Genomic DNA, 19,751 nt, shown 5'->3' with positions numbered 1-19,751 from the left:
GCTCCTCTCTCACAAGTTCAGCCTGCCCACCATAGGGTGGTCTGTTGGGTTAGCACAAAGACACGAAAAAGACTCAGAGCCAAGTCAGTTTCAGTCATGAAGTGCCCAGTCCAGACACTGATTCTGTTTGGCGAGCCGGCTGTATCCTGCCACAGTAACAGGACACGTGTCAGGAATGTTGTCACCCAGAACATGATGGGCCTGCTCATGACTGACCTTCTGCTTCAGTACGCTGTGGACGACAGGTTTCCCTACTCTTACGTCCCTGTGTGACGTCACATATCGAATCAACACATGCATCCAGAAGGTCACAGACACTCATCCACTCTCACTACAAAGCAGTCCTTGGCCAAAGGCTGTGAGTTGTATATTCAGGTATGGCACTGTCTTTGAGGAGAGTACTTAACATGAATTGCTTTAGTAAATTCAGATACAATACAGTTTAACTTGATGTGGGTATGGGCAAGGATAAGACAATGAACAGTGAAAAACCAAAAGTAAGATATGAATGTTTTTATTTTCTAAATGGATTGCAACACTGAATGTCCACTTTAACATGTGATGTTGAAACCACAGACCTGTGTGACCAGCTTCAGAACTGCTGACTGCTAACACTAAGGCCCTTTCAAAGTTGCATTTAAATGGAAATGGAAACAATACTGTGTCTTTGCTCAAGTAGAAAAGAAACATTCAGACGAAAACTTTTGGCAAGTGTCAAAAGAAAAGTTATCTGGCTGTATAAATGAAAAAAACAGTTGTAACCTATTTAAGTCGCTCTGGATAAGATGACAATGTAAAATGTAATGTGATGTGAACAATTAAGTTATGTCCTCGTAAGTCAAGTCTGACTGAAATTGGCTGGATTTTTTCGTCATTGCACTTGACGTTCGTCCCGATTATATTAATATTCTAATTAGATTAATTACTCGTCGCGCTGTGATTTACAGTGCAAATTAAATAATGCCTCCTGTGTAAGAAAGGACGGTAGTATTTTTTAAAATGGTATTTTAATTGACTTGATTCTTTAGCACGAATACCAATATGAACGTGCTAGGCATACGTAATGAAACGACTCCATGTGACTAGTAAGCGAGCGCTTTGGTTGCTTGCTTTCAGAAGTGCTGGGACGCGCGGCTGCCACTGCTACGCTCAAAACTCCATGCAAAGTAAGCTGGTGTCAGTTTAGCTGCGGTTTTCGAGGGAATCGCTCACGTCTGCATACAGCTGGATAAAATGCACTTACAGCAGTTGATGGGCTGACCGCGCTAACAGGACGAAGTGAATCACGGAGTTTTCCACGTGGAAAGTGCACCAGTGGACAACGCAAGCTAACTCGACCCAAAAGTGGTATGTTAAGTTTTACTACGCCTCACGAAGCTATCTGCAACTGTTTACATGTAGTTCCGAGTCAGGTGAAGCATGCTTCTTTGATCAGCTCTTATGAGCAGTTGTGGAGTTATTGGACATTTTTTTGTTATTTGTTTGGTATTAGACGGTACGGCCTGTACCTGGCAACTTTGATCATTTTTGGAAGGTGGCTAGCCGACTACGCTTATGTATACTAAACAGTCGTTATAGCTGTTCGTGCAGCGGCGGGGAGGTTCTAACGTTGTTGGACAGCGAGTACCTAGCTCAGTGATTTCTGAGTGGTGTTTGGCGCAGTGGTCTAGCTGCCGTGTCAAAAACCCTTCCAGCGTTTGTATTGAAGTTGTGCGCTGTTTCGTCCCTCTAAACACAACTCATTTTGTCGACTTTTTCAATGTAAACGGCTGAATTAAGTTTGCATTCTGATGGGTTGCGAAAAGCATGTAAAGTAAGCACCCCAGTAATAAGGTGAGTAGCTTGCCAGTAGGCTGTAAATATGCTAAATGCACAGTATTCCCTTCATATCCATAGTACCCTAAATGAGCATTTTAGATTTCCGAATTCGGTTCTGCGAGGCCGTTTGAATTTTTGCCAGTTAGCTAGCTACTAACTAGACAAGTTACTTTCTGGAGGGAGCCAGCTAACATGTGAGTGGCTATTTAGCTACATCTGTTGTAACTTAGCTGTGTTTGTAGCTCCCCAGCATAATCTACCGTACCATATTAAGCTACTTACACGCTGAATGACATTTGATTGCGGCAGTAACCCTAGAATTGGTTAACTTTATGTCCGGGAGAAAACGTAGTACTCTGGAATCGGGATAGGTGGGAGTCGTTTTTCCAGTTATAAAAGATGAGTCACAAAAACTGGAATTCCCAGGACATAACGCAGCGGGATAATGTACACCTAAGTCTAAGCACATATGCTTTGGAATGCATCAGGTCGAGAGTAATGACATGGCACAGATTTGTTGGAAAGTACTGGAGGTGGTTGCTTATATCTGCTCTGGTCATTTTGTCTAGCTGAGTTTATCCAGAGCAGTTAGACCACGGAGATTCGTGACACCAATCAATAACACGAGCCCTGCTCTGCCGTTGTGACATTAAGCAAGGTAGGTAATTTGATTTGGCTTGATTAAATATTCCACTCTTTGTCTAGGTAGATCATGAGACATTTAAACTTTGCGTTTAGTCCTCGACTGCCGAATAAATAAGTACGTAGAATAAATAAGAAGTTTTGTTAAGGAAGTCTCTACACCTATTTGAAATAAATCAAATTACTGGGCTGATCAACGTAATATGTTCTTTACATTTACATTTATTCATTTGGCAGACGCTTTTATCCAAAACGTCTTTCTACTCAAGTTATATCTTGGGAAAAGTGTAGTCAAACATTTCTGAACACTACGTCCAAAACTGACTATGGAAACAGCCTTAAAAGTAGAAGCTTGTGCCCTGACCAAAGGAATCTAATGAATGTAGTAGGTTTCCTACAGGAACGAAATTCAACTGACATTGCTTGTGCATTTATACTACGGTTGAATGAACAGTGCACTTCTTTTCATGGGTAATGTTTACAATTGTGTAACCTCTGGTTAATATTTTGACTGATCAACAACTGGTGAGGATGTCCCGTGCAGTGGATGCTCCCTAATAAACAGTCAGCTGCAACCGGTATTCCAGATAAAAAAGATAATAAAGAGTGCAATACTGCAGATCTTTTTATGAATCTGCAAACGTTCTCTCTCCACAAACAGTAATGTGGAAAAGCCACTGTACATCTGCCATCCTTGACATTTGCCTCTACTGTAAACAGCAGAGAAATCATTAACTCCTCACACAAAGACATCCTATGTAGATAAGTTTTTAGGTTTTCACACTCTGTGTTCTTTTTCTTCATATTTCCCAGTGACTGTAGGGATTTGCAGAATTTCTGTTGAAAGAATGGTAATGATCTGGTCCGCTACTGTTACAGAACTTTGGTGGTAGCTGAAGGCAACCTTGTTGGGCTTGGTGAATGTTGGCATGGTAACCAGTAGCAAATGGGTCATTCCATGCCAATTTACCCAGAATTCAGAACTTTTCCCAGTTCCCAGTGGGGTTTTTTTTTAGCTCCGAAGCTGTATTTAGCAAGATCTGTGGCAATTTTTTTTTTTTATGCAGGACCAAATAACTTTGAGATGTGATAGAACTATATTAATACTACACAGAAACAAAATTTGGTTGCAAGAAAGTGAAAACTAGTGGAGATATTAATCTGAAAATTGAAGGTTCTTCATTTGGGTAAAAAATGATTTATATTTATTAATTTCATTACTGTAAAACATTCAGCGACAACTATTTACATGAATAAATGTTGCAAATTATCCTTAGGGTTTCTTGGATGTTCTCTATACACACAAATTGTACAAATTTGAACCCAATCCAGTGAAAAATAAGCAATTGGTCAGGCTTATAATACACATACAAAAAAAATCACAAAAACGATGAAATTTAGCTCTGAGGGCCAAACTTCAAAAATTACTAAAACTAAAAAAGTATTTGGAGTAGAGCTATAGGATTTTGCAAGGTCCCGTGAATTTAATAGAATCTTTCACATTAATTTTTTTTCAAGAATATCCATGACATGGACTGGGAGGTCCCTAGGTGAGTTGGCATGGAATGACCCAAATGTCTTTCTGGGGGTTAGGTTCGATCCGGGTGGATGTGTCCTGGCTTGACCTTCCCACTTCTCTTAGAACAGAATCAGTGGCTCAAGAGCCAAGTCGAGATGCACAAGTCAAGTTTGGCAGTACATGGCATGCTTATGGTATTTCTCTGACAGAAACTGACTGGTTTTCGTTTCATTTCATGATGTCTGTTGAGGTACGTGTCAAAAATGCATTGTGTCTCTGGTATGCATGGGTTGAGCAATCTCCAGGTGAAGCAATAACTGTTAGAACTGAAATCTCTCGTATAATTTTTAAATATTTGTAGTTGTTATTGTTAACAGGACTGGCTAATAACTGATGAGAGGATATTGGTGGTGGATGTCCTGCTTTTGCTTGATTTTGAGTCCAGTTTGGGGTTAAATTTTTTCAGATCACGGATGCGGCAGTTGGCTTGCAATGCCTGTCCTGTTCAAGGCTTTGAGGCTGTAAATTTGGCGGCAGCTTGGAGTTTGACATTGAGTGTTGCAGTAAGGCAGTTTATCTCCAGCACTGGGAGTGCATTTACTCATTTAATTTGGCTCAGGAATTCGCCTTAATAAATGCTGTGGGCTGAGGAGAGGAATGACAAAACCAAGCTGGTCCATCCAGCTGTTTCAGTCTTTGTTTCTGCCAGGGCGGAATCTTTGATGGACACCATACCTGCTGCTGACTCACTGTTTATTTAAACTGATTTTTTTCTTTCAACATAGTTGTCAGGAGAGCTCTTCTGAATCTGAATCTTGCACTTACGGATGTGCTGCTGTCACGTGATTGGCTGCTGCCAGTAAACGCACAACCATAGCGACACACAGTGCGTCAAATCAGGGTTTAGATTTTGGCTCACTAACAACAGCAATAACAAACTGGATGTATTATTTTTCCTCGTAGATATCAGTGAAAAGGAACTTAAAAATCTTGTATGAACCGTTGTAAACCTTGTAGACTAGGGAAGGGAGTGTTCACAGAAGCCCTGCCTACAGGAAGACCTGCTCAAAGTTGCCGATGGTCTTTCAGCAGTGGGAAATTGTGCTCAAGCTGGCTTCTCAGCATTTCTGTGAGGCCGGATTGCGTAGTTGCTGTGGGCAAGCTGGTTTTGGCAGATCAGCTCCACCTGGAGTAACATCAGCAGAATACTTCTTATCTGTTTCACTTTAGCTGTTAATGTAATAAGTTTAAGGTCCATTTAACTCTGCATAACATTTGGATGTGGAATAATTTTGCGTTGTTTCTGAGACGTATCCAAAAAGAAGAACATGTCACATATTTAAGGGAACAAAAGCATGTTTGTCCCCGGTAGACCTTCCTCGCATATCACGTGGTGGTCAAACAATGGAGACTTGCAGCTGAGTATTGGTCTGTGAATTTCTGCCTCTTGTTTCTTGTGTGTATGAACAAAAATACGCATATAATGAAACAGTTGCTCTGTTCAGTGGCAGATCTCAGTTCTTACAGCACGAGGAATGTGTGAATGTTATAAATTAGTTTTGTTTTGCGAAGTGTGCATGATGTAGATGGCTTGGCAGGGTCAGACACACAAGCAGCCCTGTTATTTCGTGTGAAAGGAGGCAAGAGGGGGTAGCGCAGATGGAAATGGAGAACAAAGCCAAATGGAGAGATGGAGTGCATGGGTTGTGGGGGTGGGGTGGGGTTCAGAGGTTGTCTATGGGTGTGTTCATGTGTATGTATATGTAATACTGCGCATGTTGCCATGAGATACATGCTACATGGCAGTAGCGGGAAATGAACATTTTCGTTCAGCTGGAACCGCGTGCTTCAGGCGTGGTCACTGCTGGCTCAGCCTTCGGCGTTGTCTTTCTCCAGGTGAGGGCGGAGAGCCGTAGCCCAGCAATGAGTGCCAAATCGGCCATCAGCAAGGAGGTGTTCGCGCCGCAGGATGAGAAGATGCAAGCGGCCGCGCTGGTCAAAAGGAGAACGAAGAAGAAGATCCCCTTCCTGGCCACCGGCGGCCAGGGAAACTACAGCACCTACATCTGCCTGTCAGGTAATCAGACTCTACATCTTCCTGTCTGCCCCAGAGAGTCTGTCTACCCATTGCGCGCACTCTCAGTAGTGGTAGGGTCTTGTGCAGTGTCTGGCAGTGCCGTGTTATCTGCTCTGGTATGAAGAGAATGCAGATACGGAGGGACAGTACATTGGCAGAGGTGCTGAAAGAGAGAGCGTGCATGTCTTCGTATGTGTATGTGTGTTTGCGCGTATGTGTGTCCCGTTGCAGACTGAGGCTTCTTGTTATCTGCTCTGGTATGTAAAGAATGCAGGGGCCGTCTGAGCACACAGTCTGAGTGGGGGTTTCCCATGTGAGAGCTACACTGAGGACCCCCGCTGTCCCACAATCATATCACCTACACTCTAGCCCACTCTCACACGCATCCCCCCTGCACTGTAATGCCCCACTCTCCCAAGCACACATCCCCGGGACTGTGGACCTCTCTGTCATGCACATACCCTGCACTGCCATCCCCCGCTGTCCAGACCACCTTCCCCAATATGACAATCCCCCACTGTCCCAGAGACAAACCTAATACAGTGAAAACTGCAGTGGCATTGGGGAGTCAGGGCAAACTGAGGAGGCTACAGGTATGAGAATGACAGGCTTGACTGTGAATCTGATGCCTGTGTTTGTGTGCAGGCTTTGTCTGAGAGGGAGAACCCTGACTGTCAGTGCAGCCGGCCTTAAGAAGGGCGGGTCATAGTACAAAATGCTGGGGCTGAAGTCTTTGGCAGTATAGTTTTTTTTGGCCCGATGATGTCTCTGAAGATCCCAACGTGTTGAACGTTTGGAGTCCCTAAAAACAACCACTTACATGTATGTCTGCAGAGTCCTGAATGTGCTGGCAGAACTTTTGAACTTCTGCGAATTCACATCATGAATAATGATGTCTTTACAGTCGCGTGAAGGCAGACGCTGCAGTGGGATTGGAACAAACAGGAGTTTATCTTCCAGCTGCTGATTGTGAAACCGTGAAGCGGCGCCGTTGTGTTCCCTGTGTGCGGGCGCGGGGAATTCTGACGGAATGCTCACTCCGCCCTCGTGATGTACATGGCTGAGGGGATGAGGAAGGGGGGGGGGGGTTTAAGGGGGCAGCCTTTGAGCTGTCATGCTGTTGGTTTGCTCTTGGGTGGGCGTTGAGTTAAACCTGTTAAAATTAACCAACGGGGAATTTCTCACAGAGGGGCGTGCCTTTGCTTCACCCTGCGACTGCTCCCCCTTCCAGGTCTGGCATCTCGGAATTACAGGGGCTCTGTTTCTATTGCACTGAGCGCACGCCAGTGCACCTGTTTGTCTCTCCAGCTTCCTAACTTCTCATAGCAAGTGGAATTCAGGAAGTTAACGCTCTCAGTGTTCAGTGCAGAGCTGTGTCTTCCTGTCAAGCCATCAGTTTTTCCACACAGGCTCTCCGGTGCCGACTGTAGTGAGTCTGACGGAAACATGGAAGTTGCTTTGTTGGAACTTGGCCCCGGGCTCCATCGCACGGTGATATGCATGAAACAGGAAGCAGCGCTGGTGTCTGGAATCGGGGAAATGTTTTTTGCATTGGTTAAGGTACCGAGGTCAGAAGGCTGGTTGTAACTCTGGTATGATACACAGGGGAGGTAAATGGGGTAGGTGCATTATGTTAAAGAGATCTGTACCCTGCACAAGCAGTGTAGCCAGCAGCCAGATGAGGGGGCACTAATGTCCCTCCAGCTTCTCCAGTAAATCTCTGACCTGTAAAGCTATGCTGTGTGCATGTGAGCACGAGAGCATGTCAGCACTTTGCTCCCACACACTAAACACACAAGAACTGAACAGCCACTGTTCCTCCTGGCAGCGCCACATCCAGCAAGCCTTTTCACTCAGCAGTGCCTCTAGTGGTAAGATCTCATCACTGCAGCGACGCAAGTGAGCTGTTGTTTCCAGGACTGCTTTTTTTTTTTTGCTAGTCCCAGCCAGTAAATGCTGCACTTTTTCCACTGCCCAATTCAAAGCCACAATGGCTGCTTTTAGCATTGCACAAGGGCAATTGCCAGCCTCCCAGGGCAGTGTAGAGGAGACCTTTGTTGTCTGCTTGCAGTTCAGGCCCATTTTGTTAAAGGAAGGCTGGAGTTCCTGGGGTGTATACAGAGAGAAATTCACCCACCGTAAAACAGACTCCCTGCTCTCTTCATTATGAAAACCTAGGAGAGAGAATCTCTGATATTGCAGACCCCAGGCCTGGGCTCAGCTCCCCTGCCATTTAATGCCCCACTGAGGCGAAGCGATTTGAGCATTTCAGATACAGCTTTACGGCACCCTCAAATGCAGGACCAGTGAAGTACACAGGCTGCACACAGCCCTCAGCTGACAATAACAAAGTGACATGAAAAATGTCCAAGTGGCCTTCAGCACAAACAGTTACAATGTAAGGATACAGAAAATTAATTTAAACAATAAATGTGTTGTCGAATGAGGTGGCCGAGGCTTCAGAAGGAATGTTTTTTTAGTCCCACAAAAGGCTAAAATGCCGTTCATTGTTATTATGTTTGTCAGAAGACCTCGACCTACACAGAACAGCTATGATGATGCCTTGCTGGTGGTTTATATGAGTGCATTAAACAGCCAGGCCATGATTAGTTTTTCAGTGCAGTTCATGTCAGTCGGGCCGAGTAGCGGAAATGGTAACTGTTTGCTGGAACGTCAGCTTATCTCCGAAGGCTGATATTGAGTCTCTCTCCAGACTTTGTTCCCATAAACTGTGCCATTGAACTGTTCCTGATGTTCTCCAGGTTGTTTTTATTGTCACATGAGGTGTTTGTACATACTTTACTTAAACTGTATTTTATAATGCACCTCATTTCATGTTTTACATTTGTTGAATGTATAAATAAAAAGAGGTAGGGAGATTTTTGGCATGCTTGGGAGGTTGCACGTCTGCTTTTGCGCTCACATACAGTTTCGTCTCGGTCATTGAGTAGTCGCAGATCAAATGGTAAATTTTTGTGTGCTACAAAGTCTCGCCTTATCTTGTGAAGCCTGTCCTCCGTGAGCGATAAGAGCCTGAGAGAAAGGCAAGTGAGAGAGTGAGGGGTCGAAGGTCACTCTTTTCCGTGATGGACAGATTGGGGTTGTGAAAGTGACAGTGAGGGCAGGAAGGCGGAGCAGAGGGGGAAAACATGACTTCATCCTCACCCGGGGAAAACCGTGTTGAGGCAGGACTGACGTTTTCACAGACCACGATAAAGTCTGGTCCAGATAGCAGACTGATGATACTTTTCACTGTTACCAACTCTCATTTATGGATAGTGACATTTTCATTATATATAGTAAACTCCCAACCACTGATAGTAATGATACTTTTACTTTTAACAATGGAGTCCTGATATCTAATGTAAATGACATTGTAGCTGATACTGTGGGAAACCAGGCTCTGATTGCTGATTAAGGATTCTTGTGTAGACTGAAGTCTGTCTGTTATGTCTGTATCTGTGTTACAGCCATCTGTCACAGATTTATTCAACCTGGTTAATGGGAGATATCTGTTCCCTTTCAATGATTAATGTTGTTTCCTCTGCATTGACTCTGGTCTGTGTGCTCTATAGTTTTTACCATAATTAAAGCATCTGGTTATGCAGTGCAGACTCTATGACCACGGGGTGCTTTCAGTGGCACTGGTAATTTATTCAGAACTGGTAAAGCGTAAGGCGGATATCTTCTTGCTCCTGGGTGTTCAGCCTTGGCTAGCGTTCAGAGAGTGAAGTCAAGGAAGCTTCGTGTTCCTGTTACTGCTTCCATTCAACATGTAAATCCTCCTGTCATAGTGGGTGCTTCCGATTTCTTCTTTTCTCGGTGTTGGAGGCTGTCACTTCGTAGCGATTTCAGTCTCAGCCTCCTGAGGAGAGAGAATTTGGATTCTTCCTACTCTGAAATGATCATACTGTCAAAAAGGAAGCTAAGTAACGTGCTGGATTTAATCAACCTGTAAAAGAATGAACAGGACATCTTGCTTTTCATTTTGGCTGTAGGTAACAAGTATACTATTATTAAAACATTGTACTCTTAATCCCCCCCCCCGATGTTATCAGGGTGTTCTCATTATCTCTCATTATTGTTGTGCATGTTGTGAACTCCACCCCTTTCTCCTCCCTGTTCCCAACAGCGACCAATAAGAAGCCCAAGCAGCTCTACATCACCAAGGTAAAGCAGTTTGAAGGCTCCAACTCCTTTGTTGGAAGGTCGCGGTGGACGGTGGAGCAACTACGGCAGGTCGACGGTCACGACCCCGACAAAGTGAGTCTCAGCTTTGGTGAAGTTGGATTGGGGCTGGGGTGGTCACATGGGATGGGGAAGGGAGGGGTTAAGTCTGTGGTCTGTATCTGTTTGAAAGTTGGACAGCCTCAGCTTCTTCATTGAACCTTGCACTGTTGGGATTCTGTTTGTTGCCAAGTTTAAAGGAAAGATGTGGGTTTCAGACCATGGCATTACATGCCATCTGACCCTCCTCCAGTAGGTGGTGGTGGATGCTATTTGCCAGTTAGATATTTTCACCGGAGTGAGTAGATAAAAATCAGATTTTCCCAGACCGAAAGAATCATGTAGATGGTGTATGAATGTGTAATATGCGCATGGTGATGATTTCATTGTCTGAACTGAAGGAAAAGAGAGACACTCTTTTACAAAGGGATCCTCCTTTGAAAGCATTTGTGAGGGTCATCTCTAGCTCTCTAGGTCTCATGTTGTCATCCATGTTGTTTCAGATGTTCATTCTCAGGGTTGCCCTTTCATCCTGGCTAATGAGCAGCTTGTCCCACCCTTTTGTGTCTTTCTCAGGACTGTCCAGAGTTTACCCTAGTGTTTGACAGTGGCTCGGACCAGTGGCTGGCGGGGTCGGCCACAGAGAAGAACATGTTCATCCAGGTCCTGCATCACTCCTGCCAGCGGCACTGCACCGATCGCAAGCCCGACTTCATCAACTGTCCTTCCAAACTACTGGGAGGTGAGTGGACAGGACTGGAGCTCTCCCTCTCCTGTGACAGACAGGGCTGCCCCCCCCCCCCACCCCAACGGGGGCCACAGCTCGTCCCATCACTTTCTCCGAGCCCCAGGCTGGTTTTTCACCTCTTTTAGTCCAGTAGGACCAGGCAGTTAATCCCTGGTTATCCAGATCTGGAATTTTAAAGAGCAATGGGTCCATTCTTTAAGAGCTACCTGTGATGAAAAGTACACATGTAAACTTTTGAACCTGCTTACCTGGTAATACTAACTTCAAAATTATGACATTTCTAAATTTACCACAGTGCTTTAATGGTGATTATCACTGCTGCCGTGGATCAGACTCAGTCTATTCCATGTGGATTGTGTGCTTTCATTAGTAACCTCCCAAAGGTAGAGGCCACTGTCATCCAGTGCCACAACAGCCCTGTCCTGAAGGCAGCAGCTGCATAAGAGCTATATTGCCACTCACCATCATTCATCATCCAGGATCAGTTCAGGCAGAGGATCATGGTCAAATGTCAAGCGAAGCTTGCTTTATATGGGATAAATTCCAAGGAATGGAATCAGTTACCCGTTTCTTGGAAAATGTTTCCATTAAAATATAGTCTGAACGGAAGGATTGAAAAGCCAGGCCTTCGGAGAACTAACCCCTGTCCTGTTGAGTGTTAATGCACACACTTGGAGTTTTGGGAAGAGTTTTGCAGAGAGATGGGGATTGCACAAACTGGGAAACAACTGTAAATAAGAACAGTTAATAAAGGCATAGACACTGTAGAAGTTAAATGGTTTGGTACAGTGCAGGTTAGTGACTAGTGTGAACTAGGCTAGGACTTCCTGGGAGACAGTGGTGAAAAGCTTGTTCTGGGTCTGGTTCCATATTCTGGTTATGAGTTCCAGTTCTAGTTCAGTTCTGGTTCTGTTCTGGGCTGATTCTGGCCCTCCTGAAGGCAGTACAGAGTTATAGGACTCTTCAGGATACATTGATGAGTGCTATTTTTACGATTCTTACTGGCACGAAAAGGTTCTTCTTTGAGAAAAGATCTGACACAGATCCTTTATTTCTCTACCTGACCCCCATTAATGATCCATTCACACATCTTCTAGATGATCACTTACATCCTCAGGTTAATGTGTGTTGAGCTTATTTATTTTACTCGGGTTAGGGTCATGGTTCTTAATCATTTTAAATGACTTGCATGAGGATTGTACTTTCCAGTTTGCTCATTTTTTTAAGTGATGGGCGGCAGTGTAGCATAGTGGTTAAGGAGCAGGACTTCTAAGCGAAAGGTTGCTGGTTCATTAGCCCGCTGGGACACTGCTGCTGTACCCTTGGGCAAGGTACTTAACCCACAGTTGCCTCGGTAAATATCCAGCTGTATAAATGGATAACACTGTAAAAAAAAAAAAAAACTGATGTAACTGATGTAAGTCGCTCTGGATAAGAGCGTCTGCTAAATGCCAGTAATATAATTTAAGTAATGTGATGCATAAATATGGACTCGAGTGATGGAAAATAACAACTTTGGCTGCTGTATACCTCAGACTGCATACAAGCCTGTTAGTCAGGAATCCTTTTGTCCTTTAGTAAGAGAAGTGGGAAGTGTCTGGAGTGGTTCCTGTCTGGCTGGTTTGCGTCTAGCCTAATCAGCAGTAGCACTGAGCTCATCTCATCATCCGGAGTAGCAGCAGCAGCAGCAGGCAGGAGATGGCCAGGAGCTTTCCCCAGAATACCTCATGGGCCCTGTCACTCAGACTGAGATGAGAAATTCGCCTGTCTAATTAGGTAATTGTTCAGTCATTAGCCTGAGATGGGCCAAATGGTTCAAGAGTTTGCTGAGTCCGTTTTCCTCCAAAGCAAGTCAATGCCAGCGTGGGGGTTGGGTGGGGAATAAATAAAGGGAAGCAAAAAGCAAGCCCTCGGTTATATATTTCACACAGGAATGAAATGCTTAACAAGGATCTGCACTTAACTGGGAGCTAATAGATTTATCAATGTTGCTTAGTTGTCACAAGCACCCACCATTAGCTTGCAGAAAACGCAGTAGGCACCGGTAGTAGAGTGATTGAGACACACTCCGAATGAAGACACCAGAGAAGAGGGGTTCAGACCCAGTCTGAGTGAAGACATCAGCTGGAGAGAGGTTCAAGTACATGGTTCGAACACAGGCACTGGTAGTCTTTGGTCATAATTTATTTCAGTTGGCTGCAGCTTTTGCCTAGAATAAGTTACTCTGTCTGTAATTTTACATCACTTCCTGTTTTCATGCAAAAGCTCTCCTGTGTTGCAAGTATGTGTTGTAATTGAGAACCAGTTGCCAAAGGGATTTTCTACGCACTAATTTGAAAGACAGCAGACAAAGAGATGCAGACAAACAGTTCAGGTGAATTGCTGAAAATATTACTTAACAGAGCTTTGATTTTAAAGTGATTCTAACATAACAACAGGAAGTAGTATAATATTATTTATTTTCTGTCTCACTGCGTATTACCTAATTTCAGTCCTATAGCTGCTGTAAACTGAAAAGAGTGACTTCTCCTGGTGCTTACATTAAGACTGTGTGTTTGGCTCTCTCTTCTGCTGGGGCCTGCATTAAGGGTGTGTGTATGAACCCCTCTCTCATTGCCATTTACTTTAACAGACCAAATGCTGTCACCAGCGGGAGAGAGGTTCGTTTGCGTCACAGTGGTGATTGGCTTTCACTGGGTGCATGCCATGAGCAAGATGGCGGTGTCGTTCTGGTTGAACAGCGCAGCAGACAGAACGCTCTGGGTGAAGCATGCCACAGAGATGAAAGATCATCTCTCTCCACCTCTTCCTTCACAGCAGTGTTGTCTTTACTAACTCCTAATCTGCCCAGAACCGCATTTAAATGTTGCTACTTGTTCTTCTGAAAATGTTATTTATATCGTAAATGTTGTTTCTCCAGTAGGAGAAAGGGAAGTAGGAACGCAGCAGACAAAACATGACAATCACAAACAGGCCTTTAGACTTGATGTTCAGTTACATTTGAGTGTTTCGTGTCTCTTTCCTGCAGTCTTTCTCTCATAGCCTGCTGCAGCAGACGGCCAGTGTGAACTGACACACTGTTTTTTTGTTTTTTTTTTTTTTTTTGTCGCTGAAGGTCAGTCAGGTTGTTCTGTCGTTTTCCGTTGCAAGATGTTTTTGAGCAGATTGAGGCATGTGATGGTTTCAAACCAAGCTCGCCTGCGTTCTGAAGGTAAGCGACAGACTTCAGCTCACTACCCCCACCATGCAAAGTAAATCCTGAAAAACTAATTTGTCTTAGTCTTTATACGACCACTGATGGGCTAAAACAATATGTAAAGCTAGGTTTTCCCCATGATAAACATACATGCAAAAGTACATGTTCCCTTTGTGCTTACTTCTCTTTTTTTCTTCCTTCTAACAAAGTCCCAAGATATCCCTTAAGAATTAAGTATTACTTGACTGCAAAAATTTCTCTTGGCTTGAAGCTTTTTTTTTTTTTTTTTTTTAACAGCTTCATTTGTTTCTCTTCTTGAATCCCTTGTTTTGAATTGTCATCACTCATCAGCAGTGAAAACAGGATATTTTTTTCTTTCTGACAAGATTGTCCTGGCCAAAATATCTTGAGGATAACACTGTATGACTGGTTACATTGCTAAAAAGTTGGCAACCTTTTTGCAATGTAAATGTTACGTGGTGTTATATTCAAGTGCCTTTGTGTATTATATGTAACAATACATGAGCACTGACAGGCAGCCACACTACTCTGCATACTTGCGTAATATCATGCGCAATTGCACAGAACACAGGGCTTCAAAGAAGCTTTCATTTAGCCCTGTAATGGTATGAAAATTTAAACGTATGGTCAAGTTTTGGTCACCAGCTCAAAGCACGGCCACCTTAGACTGTTGATATCCTCAATGTGGCACATACAGTGGGCGTCATGGGGGTGCATGCAGCCTCGTTAAAGACGACAGGATGGAGTGCCATGGACCCAACACCTCATCAGGAAGGTTGAGTTCAGTAACTCATTTATTTGGTTTTCTGAAAATCTCCCAATAAACAGTGTGCTGCTGATTCTCTCTGCATGGTCCTTAGCCCTTGCTGTGTCTGGACTGATCTGTCTGCTTTCTGAAACCGTGTGTTTGTTGGTTTTACTCGTTAGAACATTCCACCCTCCGAGAGCCAGGGCAGCCCACTCACCTGTGCTTTGTCCCACAGCTGCAGCTTGCTGGAGAAGGGAACTCCAGTTTGATTTTTGCACCCTTTTCCTGCCGCCTGCAGTCTTAAGTCTAGGGTCTGAGAACCTATGGGCTGCATTTCCTCTTTCAAATGGAAATATCTCAGACAGACAAAAAGCTGGCTTATCTGGTCAAAAGGTCATAAATTTCAGAACTTCTTGAGAAGAGTGGGGGGTGTGGTTATTTGAATTCTGGTCTCCAGAGTAAAGCGCTTTCTCATGTGGCTGCTGGAGAAATCCTGTGGGTCTGGTCTGTGTCAGGCCACTTCCTGTCAGGGTCTCGTTAAAGAGTGACTCTCCTCAGTCACGGTCTCTTTCAGGCCCATGACTCTATCAGTACAAGAGACCTTCACCATTTGTAGGGGACACATTTCTGAGATCCCTGCAAATGGGACATTTATGAATACTATACAGAACCTATAATAGACATATAGTCTGTATTTTGTCTCTTAAATAAATGATTAATGCATACATTTGCATCATAATGCTATACAGGCTTAGAGAGCTTCCATTAATGCATTCATGATCAAAGCTTCTTTATAGTCATGTTAACCCTTTCGCGTGTATGGTCACACTGGTGTGATTAGCCCTTTCACGCGTACAGTCAAACCAGTGTGATTAGAACACTAGATTGGAAAAATTCTAGCTAACATTAGCTTTGAGGAAACAGTGATTTAACATTACAAAGTATAGCAAATGCGGCAGTGAAAACTATGAGAAACTTAAGGACGCTAATGAAAACATAAACCATGCAACGTAACACGAGTGCTACATAGCGTAAAATAAGTTGCATACGAAAGGGTCAACATCATTAAAAATGTTATTTGCTTTATATAGAAAAATCATCAATGACAAGGCATTCAAAATGATGCAGATGCACTGGCTTTATAAAGTGAGTGAATGTTTTGTTTAATATACAGATTTGCCTTTTATATAAGCTAAAATTTGCAAATGTTTGTAAACTGCAGAAAGTGGTACCCCCACCCCACCATTATCTCTTCCTCCATTTTTCACAAGAGGTCATGTGCCATCTAAACAGCCAGCTAACACCATCTACTGCTGCTGCCCTTGCCCATCCTGAGGAAAAAAAGCCAGTCGAGTTCAGCAGAAAGGGTAAAAACGGAACAACTAAAAAGTAAAGTGGCACGTTGGAGTTGGCACAGTTGACCCTAAATACCAGTGTAATTCGGGCTGACAAGGCAAGGTCTGTGTGTGATGCTAGCGACATTAGCTGTTGGAGCTAAGGCAGTGGCAATTACAGCTCGAGCTCCAGTGAAATGAGTGTGGGTGACTGTTTAGATATGTTGCTTAAATAAATGTATTTCATGGCTACTGTACATTCGATATTGTTTCTTTGCTGGTTAACATTTTACTTACTCTCCTCCTCCTGGAAGGCATCTGTATATGTCCTTTTATTTATGGTTCTGATAATGTAATTCCTGATAATGAAAATGACTTGTACTTTAACATGAGGTATAGCTGTAAATGGTGAAGGTGTAATATGATAAATATGGTGTACTATGGTAAAGGGTGGAGTATGTGAATTAAAAGTAAGAGCATAGGTGTTGGTGTGGTGTTCAGCAGCCTGGGAACGGAGTGGAGAGTGAAGCCAGTAGCATGGTATACTGTGTACTGTGTTGAATCGCAAAGAGTAAAGAACCACTGCACTGCTCCCCTTCAAACCCATGACTTTGCCAGTATCCCCTGCCTGCGATTGTGTTGGTATCCCTCCTTCGGACCCCTGATTCTGCTCTTTTCTTCAGACCTTTGACTGTCAACATCTCATACAGGCTCATGACTGCTTTGCTCCTGTGATTCTGACTGCAGAACTCTGAGGCCCACGAGAAGCAGGCTTTGTTGGCTCGAGCATCATGGATGGTCATCCCACAGTTTGTTTATTGTGATATGAGAATATTTTGGGTGGGCGGAGAACGGGTGTCTCAGAACTCAGAGGGCTCAGAACAGACCCTTTTGTTCTGTTAGAAAGTGGGAAGGACGTGGAAACAATGGGAGAGGTTCAGAAGCCAAGCGAGTACTGCCGCTCAGTCGTCCCACATGCGTGTGTACACCGGAGGCCGTCTGCACGTTTCGTGGACACTGTTTCAGCGCAACTGTGCTCAGATCCACGGACCTGCTGTTGAAGTGAAGTCTCCGAGCATGAGGGTTGTCGGGGTTTTGGTGTAAACATGGCAACTTTGGGGTGTTTGTGTGAAAGTGTGCTTTGTGAACGTGGGGCCTGCTGCTTGGAAAGATGCTCGATAGAAGGAGACAGTATGACACATACAAGCGGTTCATTGCAGCCGCATTGGTGAGGATTCTGCAATAATTCCTAGCCCCTCTCCCAAAGTCCCATGCTGTACTGATAGACGCGTGACCTGATGCAGACGAGTGCAGATACCTGTAGTGTTCACTCTGTCCTCTTTAAGCCCCTGGACTTCCCTGTTTATGGATGACTTTCAGGAGTTTGACTGTCCATCTCGCCTAACCTCCTCGCTGTCGCCGCCCTTGTGTCCGCCTCAGGTAGCCGCGTGCTGCAGTCTGCCACGGAGAGCGTAGGCAGCGCGGTGCAGATGGCCAGCGAGGCGTTGAGTGAGCGCGGCGAGCGACTGACACGAACGGAGGAGAAGACGGAAGAACTGATGAACAGCGCCCAGCAGTTTGCCGACACGGCACAAAAGGTGGCGGAGATGAAGGGCGAGGCAAGCGCCCGCTGTCTGTCTGTCTCTGTTCGTCTGTCTGTCTGTCTGTCTATGTGTCTGTTTGTTTCTCTGTCTGTCTGTACATCTCTCTGGGTGTCTGTCCTCTGATTATTGTGCAAGATGTTACAACCAGATCTTTCCTCAGTGTAAACTCCAATGTTGTACTTACACAGAGCTGCTCAGTAACCTGCTGAGGGAGGCTAGATATTTTATTAGAAACGGTCAGACATCTACTTCCTCTAGAAAACCATGTAAAAAAAACTGATATGTACATGTGTAATGAACACAGACATAAAGAATTTGTCTTTTGTGCTTGATATAGACTGTCATATATATGGCCTCGTTGTGTGTTAGATACTAAACTAAATATTCAGTTGGATATTTAATTAATGAAGCATATTATTATTATATTATTATACTATGTTCCTTTAATCTTTTCAGCTGATTAAATGCAGGGGTTTGATCCATCATTCTGTAATGAGATTGAGCCTTGATGGTCCTCTGTGCTAGCTGGATTGTGTTGTTTTTCTGCCCCCAACTGTTCGTGATGAGAATTGCAGTCTACATGAACTTTGGCTGACCTGTTTTTAATGTATTTTAAATAACTGGAATGAGGCTGTCTGCTGCTCGTTTTAGCTTTCTGATGAAATTGTGTTCTCCTTCTTTCTTCCTCCCCCTCCTCTCTTTCCCCCTCCCTTTTTCTTCCCTCACTCTATCCCTTTATCTCCCACTCTCTCCCTCTCTCAATACCCGCCCCTTCACCCGTTTCACTCTCTTTCCCTGCCTCACAGCTTGCCATGAAGTACAAGAACTAAAGACGATTCTTCTGGATCTACTGGGACCTGTTCCAGATTTGATTTTTTTTACATTTTTGAAGTCATTATTTTTACACTTTACTACTAATGATAGTTTACTTGGCATCCTTGGATGTGCAGTGTTATCACTGGAGACTGACATGGCTCCTGCCTCTCTCTCCTGGAGCTCTGAGCTTGCTCCAGCACCCTTTAAAACACAGCATCACCCCCAATGCCCCCCTCAACATGGGGCTCATCACTGCAGCACCCCCAAAACAGAGGCCCGACACCGCAACGCCCCCATCCCCCCCCCCCCCCCCCCCAACACACACGACAGTTACCCATGTACGTCAAGGAGCAGTGGTGTGACTCCAGGTTTAGAGGGACAATGGGGCATCTGTTCTAATGCTTAACTGGGGCATAGTGGGGAGAGGGGTTTCAGTTCTGATACTGCAAGACAGGAGGACAGCCGGAGAGGTGACAGCAGAATTTGACAACAGTGTGTTTATGTAGACTGTCTGCTCCTTGACCAGTCAAGAAAGGGTAAATCATCCGAACTGCCACTAGCCATGACTAGCACTATCATTCAGCATGAGCAAAGCTATTGTTGTTATTACTACAACACGAGTAATAAACCAGAAAAAAACAGAAGATGGATTTTTTGTTGGTACTGACAGTGATCGGATTACTACATTGGTAGGACCGTGAGTGAAGGAGGTTTTGGGTGTGGTCATTAATGCCTGACCTGCAATGTAGTGGTTTCAGACAGTCACATTTTAGATTTCATGACTCTCAGGTCTTTAAATAATAGTCTGACAAAAAATGTAATATAGTCTCAGCAGTTTTTTTTTACAGATCCGTTTTTCTTCTTTGCGTGTAAAAATAACTGCGAATCGCGTGAGTAATTCGGATAACTCACTTTTAACTGCGGGGCAGACATTCTGTGGTTCAGTCCGAGGGGATCTGATTCCCCGAGATGAAGTCTGGCAGCCAGAGCCTGTATCCAGA

At 44.2% G+C, this 19,751-nt stretch overlaps 1 protein-coding gene across 3 annotated transcripts; it reads left to right on the top strand.

The window, feature by feature from the left end:
• Positions 1 to 1,133: 1,133 nt before the first annotated feature.
• LOC118792680 (syntaxin-binding protein 6-like) lies at positions 1,134 to 19,050 on the top strand. Of its 3 annotated transcripts, none has more exons than XM_036550577.1 (7): positions 1,134 to 1,347; positions 5,876 to 6,056; positions 10,189 to 10,319; positions 10,860 to 11,025; positions 14,147 to 14,242; positions 17,771 to 17,928; positions 18,741 to 19,050. In XM_036550577.1, the coding sequence occupies exons 2-7, from the start codon at positions 5,903 to 5,905 to the stop codon at positions 18,762 to 18,764; spliced, it is 729 nt and encodes a 242-aa protein (XP_036406470.1). In that variant the 5' UTR covers positions 1,134 to 1,347; positions 5,876 to 5,902; the 3' UTR covers positions 18,765 to 19,050. The 3 variants fall into 3 exon arrangements, with proteins under 3 accessions (XP_036406470.1, XP_036406472.1, XP_036406471.1); XM_036550578.1 differs by lacking the exon at positions 1,134 to 1,347 and adding an exon at positions 2,351 to 2,476; XM_036550579.1 differs by lacking the exon at positions 14,147 to 14,242.
• The last annotated feature ends 701 nt before the right edge of the window (positions 19,051 to 19,751 follow it).

Source organism: Megalops cyprinoides, chromosome 17 (assembly GCF_013368585.1).
Source record: "Megalops cyprinoides isolate fMegCyp1 chromosome 17, fMegCyp1.pri, whole genome shotgun sequence".
Classification (NCBI taxonomy): Eukaryota; Metazoa; Chordata; class Actinopteri; order Elopiformes; family Megalopidae; genus Megalops; species Megalops cyprinoides.
The sequence above is the reverse complement of the archived record's forward strand: the minus strand, read 5'-3'. Positions and strand labels throughout refer to the sequence as shown.